Consider the following 14,927-nt stretch of genomic DNA (forward strand, 5'->3'; position numbering starts at 1 on the left):
AGTAGACTATGCACTGGACACATGTCTTCTAAATCTAGTCTACCAGACCTGCAGTAGGCTATGCACTGGACACATGTCTTCTAAATCTAGTGGACCAGGCCTGCAGTAGACTATGCACTGGACACATGTCTTCTAAATCTAGTCTACCAGGCCTGCAGTAGGCTATGCACTGGACACATGTCTTCTAAATCTAGTCTACCAGGCCTGCAGTAGGATATGCACTGGATACATGTCTTCTAAATCTAGTCGACCAGGCCTGCACTAGGCTATGCACTGGATACATGTCTTCTAAATCTAGTCAACCAGGCCTGCAGTAGGCTATGCACTGGACACATGTCTTCTAAATCTAGTCTACCAGGCCTGCAGTAGGATATGCACTGGATACATGTCTTCTAAATCTAGTCGACCAGGCCTGCACTAGGCTATGCACTGGATACATGTCTTCTAAATCTAGTCAACCAGGCCTGCAGTAGGCTATGCACTGGACACATGTCTTCTAAATGTAGTCTACCAGGCCTGCAGTAGGCTATGCACTCGACACCTGTCTTCTAAATCTAGTCTACCAGGCCTGCAGTAGGCTATGCACTGGACACATGTCTTCTAAATCTAGTCTACCAGGCCTGCAGTAGGCTATGCACTGGACACATGTCTTCTAAATTTAGTCTACCAGGCCTGCAGTAGGATATGTATTGGATACATGTCTTCTAAATCTAGTTGACCAGGCCTGCACTAGGCTATGCACTGGATACATGTCTTCTAAATCTAGTCAACCAGGCCTGCAGTAGGCTATGCACTGGACACATGTCTTCTAAATCTAGTCTACCAGGCCTGCAGTAGGCTATGCACTCGACACCTGTCTTCTAAATCTAGTCTACCAGGCCTGCAGTAGGCTATGCACTGGACACATGTCTTCTAAATCTAGTCTACCAGGCCTGCAGTAGGCTATGCACTGGATACATGTCTTCTAAATCTAGTCTACCAGGCCTGCAGTAGGCTATGCACTGGACACCTGTCTTCTAAATCTAGTCAACCAGGCCTGCAGTAGGCTATGCACTGGACACATGTCTTCTAAATCTAGTCTACCAGGCCTGCAGTAGGCTATGCACTGGACACATGTCTTCTAAATCTAGTCTACCAGGCCTGCAGTAGGCTATGCACTGGACACATGTCTTCTAAATCTAGTCTACCAGGCCTGCAGTAGGATATGCATTGGAAACGTGTCTTCTAAATCTAGTCGACCAGGCCTGCAGTAGGCTATGCACTGGACACATGTCTTCTAAATCTAGTCGACCAGGCCTGCACTAGGCTATGCACTGGATACATGTCTTCTAAATCTAGTCAACCAGGCCTGCAGTAGGCTATGCACTGGACACGTGTGTATGATATTATTTCAGGAAACTAGAAATACGAGGAAGAGAAACAGTATCCAACAATCGACTTTAACAACCGTCTGATGGGAGTTTTCATGTTGCATGGTCCGACTACAGTCAATTAGTATTATTGCATCACCTGGGTGGGTCAGTCGTGTAACTTTCTGGACGTTAAGCTGTGTGTGTGTGCAACAACACAGCCATGACGTTAAGCTGTGTATGTGTTCAACAACACAGCCATGACGTTAAGCTGTGTATGTGTTCAACAACACAGCCATGACGTTAAGCTGTGTGTGTGTTCAACAACACAGCCATGATGTTAAGCTGCACCGTAGGTCCACACAGCATGATGTTAAGCTGTGTGTGTGTGTTCAACACAGCCATGACGTTAAGCTGTGTGTGTGTGTTCAAATGGTAAATGGTAAATGGTGCATTTATATAGCGCCTTTATCCAAGGTGCTTTACATAGATTGTGCATTACATTCACCCATTCACACACACATTCATACACCGATTGCAGCGGAAGCCATGCAAGGTACCAACCAGCACATCGGGAGCAATTTGGGGTTCAGTGTCTTGCCCAAGGACACTTCGACATGTAGACAGGAGGAGCCGAGATTTGAACCGCCGACCCATGGATCATTGGACAACCTGCTCTACCTCCTGAGCCACAGTCGCCACACAGCCATGATGTTAAGCTGTGTGTGTGTGTTCAACACAGCCATGACGTTAAGCTGTGTGTGTGTTCAACAACACAGCCATGACGTTAAGCTGTGTATGTGTTCAACAACACAGCCATGACGTTAAGCTGTGTGTGTGTTCAACACAGCCATGAAAAATAACACTGACAGCTATGAAGTGACGGAAGCTTGCCCTGCATAGCAACAGTTGCTAAACTATTTGGATTGCCATTGGACAACCACTTTTGGGGTGGGGTTTAGCAAAGGGCTAATTGCTCCCGATGAGCAGGTTGGTGCCTTGCATGGTTTCCTCCACCATCGCTGTGTGAATGGATGAATGTAATGCACAATCCTAAAGGTGCTATATAAATGCAGCAGTTACCATTCTACCATGTCCACTCACACTTCATCCTCCTCTCCTTATGCAGGAGCTGAACTTCCATCACAAGACTCGACTAACAAGGCTAAAGAGGGTGAGTCATGAAACAATCTGGACGGAGCCTTTTGTAAATTAGGACCTACGGTGCAAGACTTATAAGGCGAAATGTAAAGTGGGCTGTTATAGCGCCACCATGAGGCCGACTGATGTAATAATTCTTTACATTAATTTTAATAATTATTATGAACCTCCCCTCCAACTGTAGCTCCAGCGTTTTTGAGAGAAAAATACTTGATGTGAGTTTTCACATTTTTCCATGTAAGTGGATGGGAATTTTTTATTCACTAATAAATTACTTATTAAGGACCTATAACATAAAATTCAACTTTTGGAAGAAAAAAAAAGTGTCTATTGGGCTCCCCTATGTATTTTAATATCCCCACAAAATACGCAATTTGGAACAATCAGGCTTTCTCATCATATTGGGGTTACTCTCAAGAACGGCTCAACTGATTTGGTCATATGCGTGATGTCATCAGTAGCACCCTACTTTATATAATTCCTCCACCTCTTCAGTTCCACTTTGTTTACATTGTTGATTTTCCAAGCTGGCAGGGAATGGAAACAAACCTAGGTTTATCTAGCATCAGTATTATAATGACTCAAAGATTAAATAAGTTGCATATCAGCGCCCCCACCACCTCAGGACATTGTGGTACTGCAGCTAAAACAGCTGGTCAGCCTGCAATGACATGCATAAGATCTGGTCATCCCAGCTTAGTAAGATGTTAAAAGTAAAAATATTTAGGACGACGTTGAGCCGATTCTACTCTATGGCTCCGAGACATGGACACTTTCAAAGAAATTAGAGAAACGGTTGGATGGCATTTACACCCGCCTTCTAATGGGAGCACAAAATCTGTCTTGGAAGAGCCACCCATCGACTAATCTAATCTATACGGCAACCTTCCCCGTGTTTCTACACTAGTCCGATCCAGAAGAACACAGTTTTCCAGCCACTGCTACAGAGCTGACAATGAGGTTATATCTTCCCTTCTTCTCTGGAGTCCTGCCTCAGGGCGGACCAGAGGTAGAAAACTGTCATTCCCTGATGTCATCACTAGGGACACATGCATCAGTAAGCAGGAACTGGGGATGGCAATGAAGGACCGGAAAGTCTGGCGTGGCGTTGTGACCATAGATATTAAGAAATAGATGCCTCATTTGCCGCTGCAGTTCATTGGAGCGACGTGTATCCCAATGAAGGCGGAAGTGCAGCTGAAGGCTTTTTTTTTTTTTTTTAACAAATCTTTATAACAGTCATGACAATATACATTACAATACAAAACAAGACAAACAAACAAACACAAACAACAAAGTTATTAACAATACAACATCAGAGCCAGGGGGGATTAGATTACTAACAGAAAACATTAAAGAGTGAACACAAAGCAACAGTTCTCCGCATCTTTCTTATTTAGAATTGCTGAAGGCATTTGCTGAAGGCGACCGTCGCTACCCAAGTGACGTCACTCATGTGACTCGTCTCTCGCTGTCACTCAAGTGACTACTGGCCAATCACAGCGCGTCTTTTCCGGGACTTATGTTACGCACGCGGAAGCTTGACAAGCTTCCGCTTTGCTTCCGCTGTTCTTCGCAAGGAATGTCGGGAAAATAGTGCCTTCAATGGTGACACACGCCTCAGAGCCGGAAGGGGCGTCTATGTATATATGTCTATGGTTGTGACATCCATGATCTCAACCGCGGTCGAAAAATGATGATGAAAACAGCTTCAGAAGCTGGTTCTATCAGAGTTAAACAGTAGGGGGCAGTATCGTACTGGTTCTATCAGAGTTAAACAGTAGGGGGCAGTACCGTACTGGTTCTATCAGAGTTAAACAGTATTGGGCAGTATCGTACTGGTTCTATCAGAGTTAAACAGTAGGGGGCAGTATCGTACTGGTTCTATCAGAGTTAAACAGTAGGGGGCAGTATCGTACTGGTTATATCAGAGTTAACAGTAGGGGGAAGTATCATACTGGTTCTATCAGAGTTAAACAGTAGCAGGCAGTATCGTACTGGTTCTATCAGAGGTAAACAGTAGGGGGCAGTATCGTACTGGTTCTATCAGAGTTAAACTGTAGGGGGCAGTATCGTACTGGTTCTGTCAGAGTTAAACAGTATCGTACTGGTTCTATCAGAGTTAAACAGTAGGGGGCAGTATCGTACTGGTTCTATCAGAGTTAAACAGTAGGGGGAAGTATCATACTGGTTCTATCAGAGTTAAACAGTAGCAGGCAGTATCGTACTGGTTCTATCAGAGGTAAACAGTAGGGGGCAGTATCGTACTGGTTCTATCAGAGTTAAACAGTAGGGGGCAGTATCGTACTGGTTCTATCAGAGGTAAACAGTAGGGGGCAGTATCGTACTGGTTCTATCAGAGGTAAACAGTAGGGGGCAGTATCGTACTGGTTCTATCAGAGTTAAACAGTAAAGGGCAGTATCGTACTGGTTCTATCAGAGTTAAACAGTAGGGGGCAGTATCGTACTGGTTCTGTCAGAATCATACTGGTTCTATCAGAGTAACAGTAGGGGGCAGTATCGTACTGGTTCTATCAGAGTTAAACAGTAGGGGGCAGTATCGTACTGGTTCTATCAGAGTTAAACAGTAGGGGGCAGTATCGTACTGGTTCTATCAGAGTTAAACAGTAGGGGGCATTATCGTACTGGTTCTATCAGAGTTAAACAGTAGGGGGCAGTATCGTACTGGTTCTATCAGAGTTAAACAGTAGGGGGCAGTATCGTACTGGTTCTATCAGAGGTAAACAGTAGGGGGCAGTATCGTACTGGTTCTATCAGAGGTAAACAGTAGGGGGCAGTATCGTACTGGTTCTATCAGAGGTAAACAGTAGGGGGCAGTATCATACTGGTTCTATCAGAGTTAAACAGTAGGGGGCAGTATCGTACTGGTTATCAGAGGTAAACAGTAGGGGGCAGTATCGTACTGGTTCTATCAGAGTTAAACAGTAGGGGGCAGTATCGTACTGGTTCTATCAGAGTTAAACAGTAGGGGGCAGTATCGTACTGGTTCTATCAGAGTTAAAAAGTAGGGGGCAGTATCGTACTGGTTCTATCAGAGTTAAACAGTAGGGGGCAGTATCGTACTGGTTCTATCAGAGTTAAACAGTAGGGGGCAGTATCGTACTGGTTCTATCAGAGGTAAACAGTAGGGGGCAGTATCGTACTGGTTATATCAGAGTTTAACAGTAGGGGGCAGTATCGTACTGGTTCTATCAGAGTTAAACAGTAGGGGGCAGTATCGTACTGGTTCTATCAGAGTTAAACAGTAGGGGGCGGTATCATACTGGTTCTATCAGAGTTAAACAGTAGGGGGCAGTATTGTACTGGTTCTATCAGAGTTAAACAGTAGGGGCAGTATCGTACTGGTTCTGTAAGAGTTAACAGTAGGGGGCAGTATCGTACTGGTTATATCAGAGTTAAACAGTAGGGTGCAGTATCGTACTGGTTCTATCAGAGTTAACAGTAGGGGGCAGTATCATACTGGTTCTATCAGAGTTAAACATTAGGGGGCAGTATTGTACTGGTTCTATCAGAGTTAAACAGTAGGGGGCATTATCGTACTGGTTCTGTAAGAGTTAACAGTAGGGGGCAGTATCGTACTGGTTATATCGGAGTTAAACAGTAGGGTGCAGTATCGTACTGGTTCTATCAGAGTTAAACAGTAGGGTGCAGTATCGTACTGGTTCTATCAGAGTTAACAGTAGGGGGCAGTATCATACTGGTTCTATCAGAGTTAAACAGTAGGGGGCAGTATCGTACTGGTTCTATCAGAGGTAAACAGTAGGGGGCAGTATCGTACTGGTTCTATCAGAGTTAAACAGTAGAGGGCAGTATCGTACTGGTTCTATCAGAGTTAACAGTAGGGGGCAGTATCGTACTAGTTCTATCAGAGGTAAACAGTAGGGGGCATTATCGTACTGGTTCTATCAGAGTTAAACAGTAGGGGTTAGTATCGTACTGGTTCTATCAGAGTTAAACAGTAGGGGGCAGTATCGTACTGGTTCTATCAGAGTTAAACAGTAGGGGGCAGTATCGTACTGGTTCTATCAGAGTTAAACAGTAGGGGGCAGTATCGTACTGGTTCTATCAGAGGTAAACAGTAGGGGGCAGTATCGTACTGGTTCTATCAGAGGTAAACAGTAGGGGGCAGTATCGTACTGGTTCTATCAGAGTTAAACAGTAGGGGGCAGTATCGTACTGGTTCTATCAGAGTTAAACAGTAGGGGGCAATATCGTACTGGTTCTATCAGAGTTAAACAGTAGGGGGCAGTATCGTACTGGTTCTATCAGAGTTCAACAGTAGGGGGCAGTATCGTACTGGTTCTATCAGAGTTAAACAGTAGGGGGCAGTATCGTACTGGTTCTATCAGAGGTGATTGAGGCTCAAACCATTATAAATAAGTTTGAGGGACATAGACAATATTCTATGAAATATTAAAAACTGTTTTAAAATGCATGTTGTAACTGCTTTAAGGTGTTATCATCATATTTCCAGCCAAAAAAATGTTTTAACACTCATGTCGCCAAAACGCTTCGGAACCCGTCAGATGACTGGTTAAGATTTAACCCCGAAGGTTGCCATACCCGTCAGATGGCGGGTTGTAAGGTTTATATCAATACCAAGCAGCCAAAGCTCAACACTAACCTTCCTTGCTGCCTAGCTGCCCCCAGGCTGCTAGACAGCGCCCCCAGGCTGCTAGACAGCGCCCCCAGGCTGCTAGACAGGCCCCCAGGCTGCTAGACAGCGCTAGTTGGCTGCTGCTCGTAAAACGTTTTGCTCCTCCTCTCGTTGTATTGGGCTGTGTGGGCCGGAAGTGGTTGGTGCAAATTCACAGATATTGCCTGGCTGCCTGCGGTAATTTGTAACACTAATATGTTTATTTTTATTGTGCAGCTTCTCCAGTGCCCCCTGCTGGAGCCATTAATGAAGCACATGGTGGATGTGTAGCGGTTGCTCCTGTTTTATCTGGATGTAACATCAGTGGTTCAGTCAACATCACTGTCACCACTACTACACAGCAAGGTAATTAACAATGTTGATTGATTGACGTATTTATTAACAGTTTGAAGAATGGCTACATTTCACATGAAGCTTCAACTCAATACAAAGACTGTTAACTGTGCACGACACACTGATAAACAGGGTCCACCATTTTCAATTCATCAGAACATTTAGAGACGTATACAAATATACACTTTTATATAAAAAAATCACACCCGTGTGAACTGAGTGGTGTAAGGTTTTATATAGCATGATCAGCTGTGGTCTGACGTAATGTCTGACGTAATGAAATCACACCCGGATGTGATTTCACAACTGGCTTTTTTTGTGCAGAAAAAATGAGCATGGTTGCTACGGTCATCCAGTTCACCCGGGTGTGATTTAATTACGTCAGAAATTATTTCTGCACACAAAAGCCAGTTGTAGGAGTGGTTTACACCACTCAAAAACAGGAAATCATGTAAGGAGGCAAAAGTGGAAAAATAAACATATACAGTAAGGGGGAAAGGGGGTGGGGGGATTCAGATTTGACGGGCCCAGTTTCGAATTGCAGCCCTTTGGGAGTGGTTTTGAAGGAGTCAAGGGATTCACATGTCTTAATGACGTTTGACATGTTGGTGGCATAGGAGTAAAAATAAATTTAGTCCCTTGTTTGTGCCGAATCTGGGTTGCACATGGTTTGTTGCACTCCCTCTGGTGTTGTGGACTTTGTTGACATTAAGGAAGTATCTAGACAGGTACATGGGTATCTTGGTGGCGTATCAAATCTTGTGGACCAGACCCATTGCAAGATGCTGTACTCTGTCGTCAAACCTAAGCCATTCCAGCCTGTCAAAGTGGGCAGGGGTGAGGTGGGTTCAGGTTGTGAGGCCAAGTAGGTCTGGAGCCTTGTTTTAAGGGCCTTCAAGGTGTTTTTGTTGACCAGTGAGGAGATCCTGTATAGTTATTAGTTCTATATTTCTTTGGTTGACTTTTTTGATTACGTTGGTGGCCATTTTATCACTGGAAAGATTGGCCTCCAGGATGGAACCTAGGTAGGTAATTTCATCTTTTCGTGTGATAATATTGTCACCCACTCTAACCAAGAAGCCATCTGCCTTGTTGAGATTACTATTTGATCCAAAGAGAATGGATTCAGTTTTTCCCAGGTGTAAAGATAGTTTATCAGCGAGCCAGGTGCAGATTCTACCGAGTTCAGAGCTGAGGGCCTTTTCAACCTGTTCCTGTCCGAGACCAGCAGTGCTGAGTCATCTGCGAACAGGAACAAGTTGCAGTCACAAGCTGATGTCATGTCGTTTACATATATTAGGAACAGTAAAGTCCCTAGTATGCTTCCTTGTGGAACGCCACAACTGGGAGGAGGGGTTGGTGGGAGGGCCAGTGTTCCGTTCACCTCCACCATCTGTTCTCTCCCCTCCAGGTAGGATTGCATCCAGCTCACTGATGTCCTATCAAAACCAATTGCTTTTAGCTTGTTAACCAGTATGGAGTGGTTCACGGTGTCAAAAGCCTTTTGGAGGTCCAGCATGACCATGCCGCAGTATTTGCCAGCATCCACCTTGTGTTTGATGTGGCCGCTCAAATAGAGGAGGCGTGTGTCAGTGGAGTGGGATGTTCTGAAGCTCAAATAGAGGAGGCGTGTGTCAGTGGAGTGGGATGTTCTGAAGCTCAAATAGAGGAGGCGTCTGTCAGTGGAGTGGGATGTTCTGAAGCTCAAATAGAGGAGGCGTGTGTCAGTGGAGTGGGATGCTCTGAAGCCAGATTCGAATTCGTTTATAACACTTAAACTCACTGCCAGACCGTTTGATTGGTCCTAATGTTGGTGTTAATATCACTTAAACTCACTGCCAGACCGTTTGATTGGTCATAATGTTGGTGTTAATATCACTTAAACTCACTGCCAGAGTGAGTGGCACAGTCAGTAGTGCTGTCGCCTCACAGCTAGAAGGTTTCGATTCCCGCTGGGAACGTGTTCCTTCTAAACTCTCCCCTGTCAGGTGAAAAGAAGCAGCTTGGACTCCTCATGCACAGAAGGAAGCATGAGGTCAGTCTGCTGCCCCCCCCCCCCAGGTTGGCAGAGGAAGTGTAGCGCCCAGGATTACATTACATTTGTCCTAATGTACAGTAGGTGTTAAAATAACACTTAAACTCACTGCTAGATAACTCACCCACACCTCAATTCGGCTTTAGACTTAGGCTATTTAGAAATAGCATGCGAGCTTGTAGATCTGCTATTTTCAAAAGCTGTGTTTCGATTGTATACGTTTTTTAAAACTTGTGAAATGGGACCCCAAAAAAAGGTCCCACCTCAGGCATTAAATTCATATTTTATATATAATAATATAATAACTCAATATGGCCACTGCTCTACCTGTGGTGATTGATAGGAGACCACATGGTATACATGAGATTAACAAACCAGATATAAGGTTGAAATAACAAATTCATGTTCATGCCCTTTGGTGATGTCACTAAAGGTCCACTTCATTATTGTTATGGAGGGGAGAATGACCTGTGTAATGGGGTTGAGTGTTACTGGGTGACAGAGCTATAATATAAGGCTATTTTATTAATTAATCATTATTGTTATGGAGGGGAGAATGACCTGTGTAATGGGGTTGAGTGTTACTGGGTGACAGAGCTATAATATAAGGACTATTTTAATAATTAATCATTATTGTTATGGAGGGGAGAATGACCTGTGTAATGGGGTTGAGTGTTACTGGGTGACAGAGCTATAATATAAGGCTATTTTAATAATTAATCATTATTGTTATGGAGGGGAGAATGACCTGTGTAATGGGGTTGAGTGTTACTGGGTGACAGAGCTATAAGGCTATTTTAATAATTAATTGCATTATGTAATATCACTTAGATAATGACAATAGAATCATTACAGGCTACGTATAATTACAATAGACAACATTACATACATCTTGTGTCCACTCAGTCACAGAGCTCACTTCATCATCCTCCTCTCCTTATCCAGGAGCTGAACGTCCATCACAAGACTCGACTGACAAGGCTGACGAGGGTGAGTCATGAAACCATCTGGACAGAGATGTTTGTTTTATTGTACTATCCAGGTTTTTCAAGGCCTCATGGTGTCTGTTTCACATTATGACCTATCTTTGTTGAAGCGTAGGTCGTACCAGCATTTGATTTAAACCCCTGGATGTCTTGGATCAGGACACAGCTCCCCCTATAGAGCGTCGCAGTCCCGCCCCCTACCATGGAAATTAAACCCAATGCATTTTTCCCATAGACATTTCATAAAGTAGTTATTTAAAGACGGTTACGCCACGGACAAAGCCAACTCGAGTCGTGACAACTCATGACAACACAAAAAATATTTTGGACCAAACAAATAATTACAAAAAAAGTGTTTGTTGTCATGATTTGTCACGACTCGAGTTGGCTTTGTCCGCGGCGTAAACGTCTTTAAATAAATACTTTCTGAAATGTCTGAGGAAAATGAACGGAGAATCATTTCCTGGTCCATGGTAAGGGGCGGGACTGCGACGCTCTATAGGCCAATAGTTAGTCCTGTTCAGAGAACTCTACGTCATTTTCTTATTAATAAATACATACAATGATGCATTTAAACTAATTTAATTAGGCCAATACAGGTATTGGACTTAATATATGACTGAACAGTATTAGTATAAGATATATCCTATTTTGAAGATTAACATTAGTTAATAATAACACAATAGGCTACAACTTGTGTTACAACGCATAGTGTAGTTCTCACAAAATACTGAATGTTCATAAAATAGAATAGCTTAAATCAGGTTTTCAACCTTTGTATTTCCAGTACACCTCCCCCATGCACAGTACCTAGGGTCACCAGATGTCCCCCTTTGCGAGGGACCGTCCCTCATTTCCCAAACATTTCAGGCGTCCCACAAATTGAGACCCTGTCCCACATTGTGACTGACAGGCATCAGTGTTCAAATTGAGACCCTGTCCCACATTGTGACTGGCAGGCATCAGTGTTCAAATTGAGACCCTGTCCCACATTGTGACTGGCAGGCATCAGTGTTCAAATTGAGACCCTGTCCCACATTGTGACTGACAGGCATCAGTGTTCAAATTGAGACCCTGTCTGTCCCACATTGTGACTGACAGGCATCAGTGTTCAAATTGAGACCCTGTCTGTCCCACATTGTGACTGGCAGGCATCAGTGTTGAAATTGAGACCCTGTCCCACATTGTGACTGGCAGGCATCAGTGTTCAAGTTGAGACCCTGTCTGTCCCACATTGTGACTGACAGGCATCAGCATCAAATGCCCTAATAGTTAGTCCCCTAATGGTTGGCCTTCTGTTGTAAAGCTCTCTCTTTTATCTTTTCCTGCTAAATATGTTTCTAAGCCCGTTAAAATAACAAGATAAATATCCCCTAGGCTACGGAAGTGTAGAGGTTGCTCCTGTTTTATCTGGATGTAACATCAGTGGTTCAGACAACATCACCGTCACCACTACTACACAGCAAGGTAATTAACAATGTTGATTGATTGACGTATTTATTAACAGTTTGAAGAATGGCTACATTTCACATGAAAGCACAACTCAATACAAAGACTGTTAACTGTGCACGACACACTGATAAACAGGGTCCACCATTTTCAATTCATCAGAACATTTAGAGACGTACAAATATACACTTTTATACAAAAAACAGGAAATCATGTAAGGAGGCAAAAGTGGAAAAATAAACATATACAGTAAGGGGGAAAGGGGGTGGGGGGATTCAGATTTGACGGGGCCCAGTTTCGAATTGCAGCCCTTTGGGAGTGGTTTTGAAGGAGTCAAGGGATTCACATGTCTTAATGACGTTTGACATTTTGGTGGCATAGGAGTAAAAATTAATTTAGTCCCTTGTTTGTGCCGAATCTGGGTTGCACATGGTTTGTTGCACTCCCTCTGGTGTTGTGGACTTTGTTGACATTAAGGAAGTATCTAGACAGGTACATGGGTATCTTGGTGGTGTATCAAATCTTGTGGACCAGACCCATTGCAAGATGCTGTACTCTGTCGTCAAACCTAAGACATTCCAGCCTGTCAAAGTGGGCAGGGGTGAGGTGGGTTCAGGGAGTGAGGCCAAGTAGGTCTGGAGCCTTGTTTTAAGGGCCTTCAAGGTGTTTTTGTTGACCAGTGAGGAGATCCTGTATAGTTATTAGTTCTATAGTTCTTTGGTTGACTTTTTTGATTACGTTGGTGGCCATTTTATCACTGGAAAGATTGGCCTCCAGGATGGAACCTAGGTAGGTAATTTCATCTTTTCGTGTGATAATATTGTCACCCACTCTAACCAAGAAGCCATCTGCCTTGTTGAGATTACTGTTTGATCCAAAGAGAATGGATTCAGTTTTTCCCAGGTGTAAAGATAGTTTATCAGCGAGCCAGGTGCAGATTCTACCGAGTTCAGAGCTGAGGGCCTTTTCAACCTGTTCCTGTCCGCGACCAGCAGTGCTGAGTCATCTGCGAACAGGAACAAGTTGCAGTCACAAGCTGATGTCATGTCGTTTACATATATTAGGAACAGTAAAGTCCCTAGTATGCTTCCTTGTGGAACGCCACAACTGGGAGGAGGGGTTGGTGGGAGGGCCAGTGTTCCGTTCACCTCCACCATCTGTTCTCTCCCCTCCAGGTAGGATTGCATCCAGCTCACTGATGTCCTATCAAAACCAATTGCTTTTAGCTTGTTAACCAGTATGGAGTGGTTCACGGTGTCAAAAGCCTTTTGGAGGTCCAGCATGACCATGCCGCAGTATTTGCCAGCATCCACCTTGTGTTTGATGTGGCCGCTCAAATAGAGGAGGCGTGTGTCAGTGGAGTGGGATGTTCTGAAGCTCAAATAGAGGAGGCGTGTGTCAGTGGAGTGGGATGCTCTGAAGCCAGATTGGAATTCGTTAATAACACTTAAACTCACTGCCTGACCGTTTGATTGGTCCTAATGTTGGTGTTAATATCACTTAAACTCACTGCCAGACCGTTTGATTGGTCATAATGTTGGTGTTAATATCACTTAAACTCACTGCCAGAGTGAGTGGCACAGTCAGTAGTGCTGTCGCCTCACAGCTAGAAGGTTTCGATTCCCGCTGGGAACGTGTTCCTTCTAAACTCTCCCGTGTCAGGTGAAAAGAAGCAGCTTGGACTCCTCATGCACAGAAGGAAGCATGAGGTCAGTCTGCTGCCCCCCCCCCAGGTTGGCAGAGGAAGTGTAGCGCCCAGGATTACATTACATTTGTCCTAATGTACAGTAGGTGTTAAAATAACACTTAAACTCACTGCTAGATAACTCACCCACACCTCAATTCAGCTTTAGACTTAGGCTATTTAGAAATAGCATGCGAGCTTGTAGATCTGCTATTTTCAAAAGCTGTGTTTCGATTGTATACGTTTTTTAAAACTTGTGAAATGGGACCCAAAAAAAAGGTCCCACCTCAGGCATTAAATTCATATTTTATATATAATAATATAATAACTCAATATGGCCACTGCTCTACCTGTGGTGATTGATAGGAGACCACATGGTATACATGAGATTAACAAACCAGATATAAGGTTGAAATAACAAATTCATGTTCATGCCCTTTGGTGATGTCACTAAAGGTCCACTTCATTATTGTTATGGAGGGGAGAATGACCTGTGTAATGGGGTTGAGTGTTACTGGGTGACAGAGCTATAATATAAGGCTATTTTATTAATTAATCATTATTGTTATGGAGGGGAGAATGACCTGTGTAATGGGGTTGAGTGTTACTGGGTGACAGAGCTATAATATAAGGCTATTTTAATAATTAATCATTATTGTTATGGAGGGGAGAATTACCTGTGTAATGGGGTTGAGTGTTACTGGGTGACAGAGCTATAAGGCTATTTTAATAATTAATTGCATTATGTAATATCACTTAGATAATGACAATAGAATCATTACAGGCTACGTATACTTACAATAGACAACATTACATACATCTTGTGTCCACTCAGTCACAGAGCTCACTTCATCATCCTCCTCTCCTTATCCAGGAGCTGAACGTCCATCACAAGACTCGACTGACAAGGCTGACGAGGGTGAGTCATGAAACCATCTGGACAGAGATGTTTGTTTTATTGTACTATCCAGGTTTTTCAAGGCCTCATGGTGTCTGTTTCTATTTGATTTAAACCCCTGGATGTCTTGGATCAGGACACAGCTCCCCCTATAGAGCGTCGCAGTCCCGCCCCTACCATGGAAATTAAACCCAATGCATTTTTCCCATAGACATTTCATAAAGTATTTATTTAAAGACTGTTACGCCACGGACAAAGCCAACTCGAGTCGTGACAACTCATGACAACACAACAAATATTTTGGACCAAACAAATAATTACAAAAAAAGTGTTTGTTGTCATGATTTGTCACGA

General features: G+C 43.6%; 1 protein-coding gene across 2 annotated transcripts in view; it reads left to right on the forward strand.

Annotated features, from left to right (window-relative positions):
- Positions 1-14,927, forward strand: part of LOC306919073 (uncharacterized protein) — an 82,500-nt gene that overhangs the window by 16,564 nt on the left and 51,009 nt on the right. For both annotated transcript variants that reach the window (XM_079531909.1, XM_079531910.1), the window contains exons 7-11: positions 2,479-2,523; positions 7,405-7,533; positions 10,502-10,546; positions 11,920-12,009; positions 14,550-14,594. In XM_079531909.1, coding sequence (XP_079388035.1) covers positions 2,479-2,523; positions 7,405-7,533; positions 10,502-10,546; positions 11,920-12,009; positions 14,550-14,594 — 354 coding nt within the window. The remainder of the gene's footprint in view (positions 1-2,478; positions 2,524-7,404; positions 7,534-10,501; positions 10,547-11,919; positions 12,010-14,549; positions 14,595-14,927) is intronic.

Source organism: Electrona antarctica (assembly GCF_951216825.1).
Source record: "Electrona antarctica genome assembly, contig: scaffold_314, whole genome shotgun sequence".
Lineage (NCBI taxonomy): Eukaryota > Metazoa > Chordata > Actinopteri > Myctophiformes > Myctophidae > Electrona > Electrona antarctica.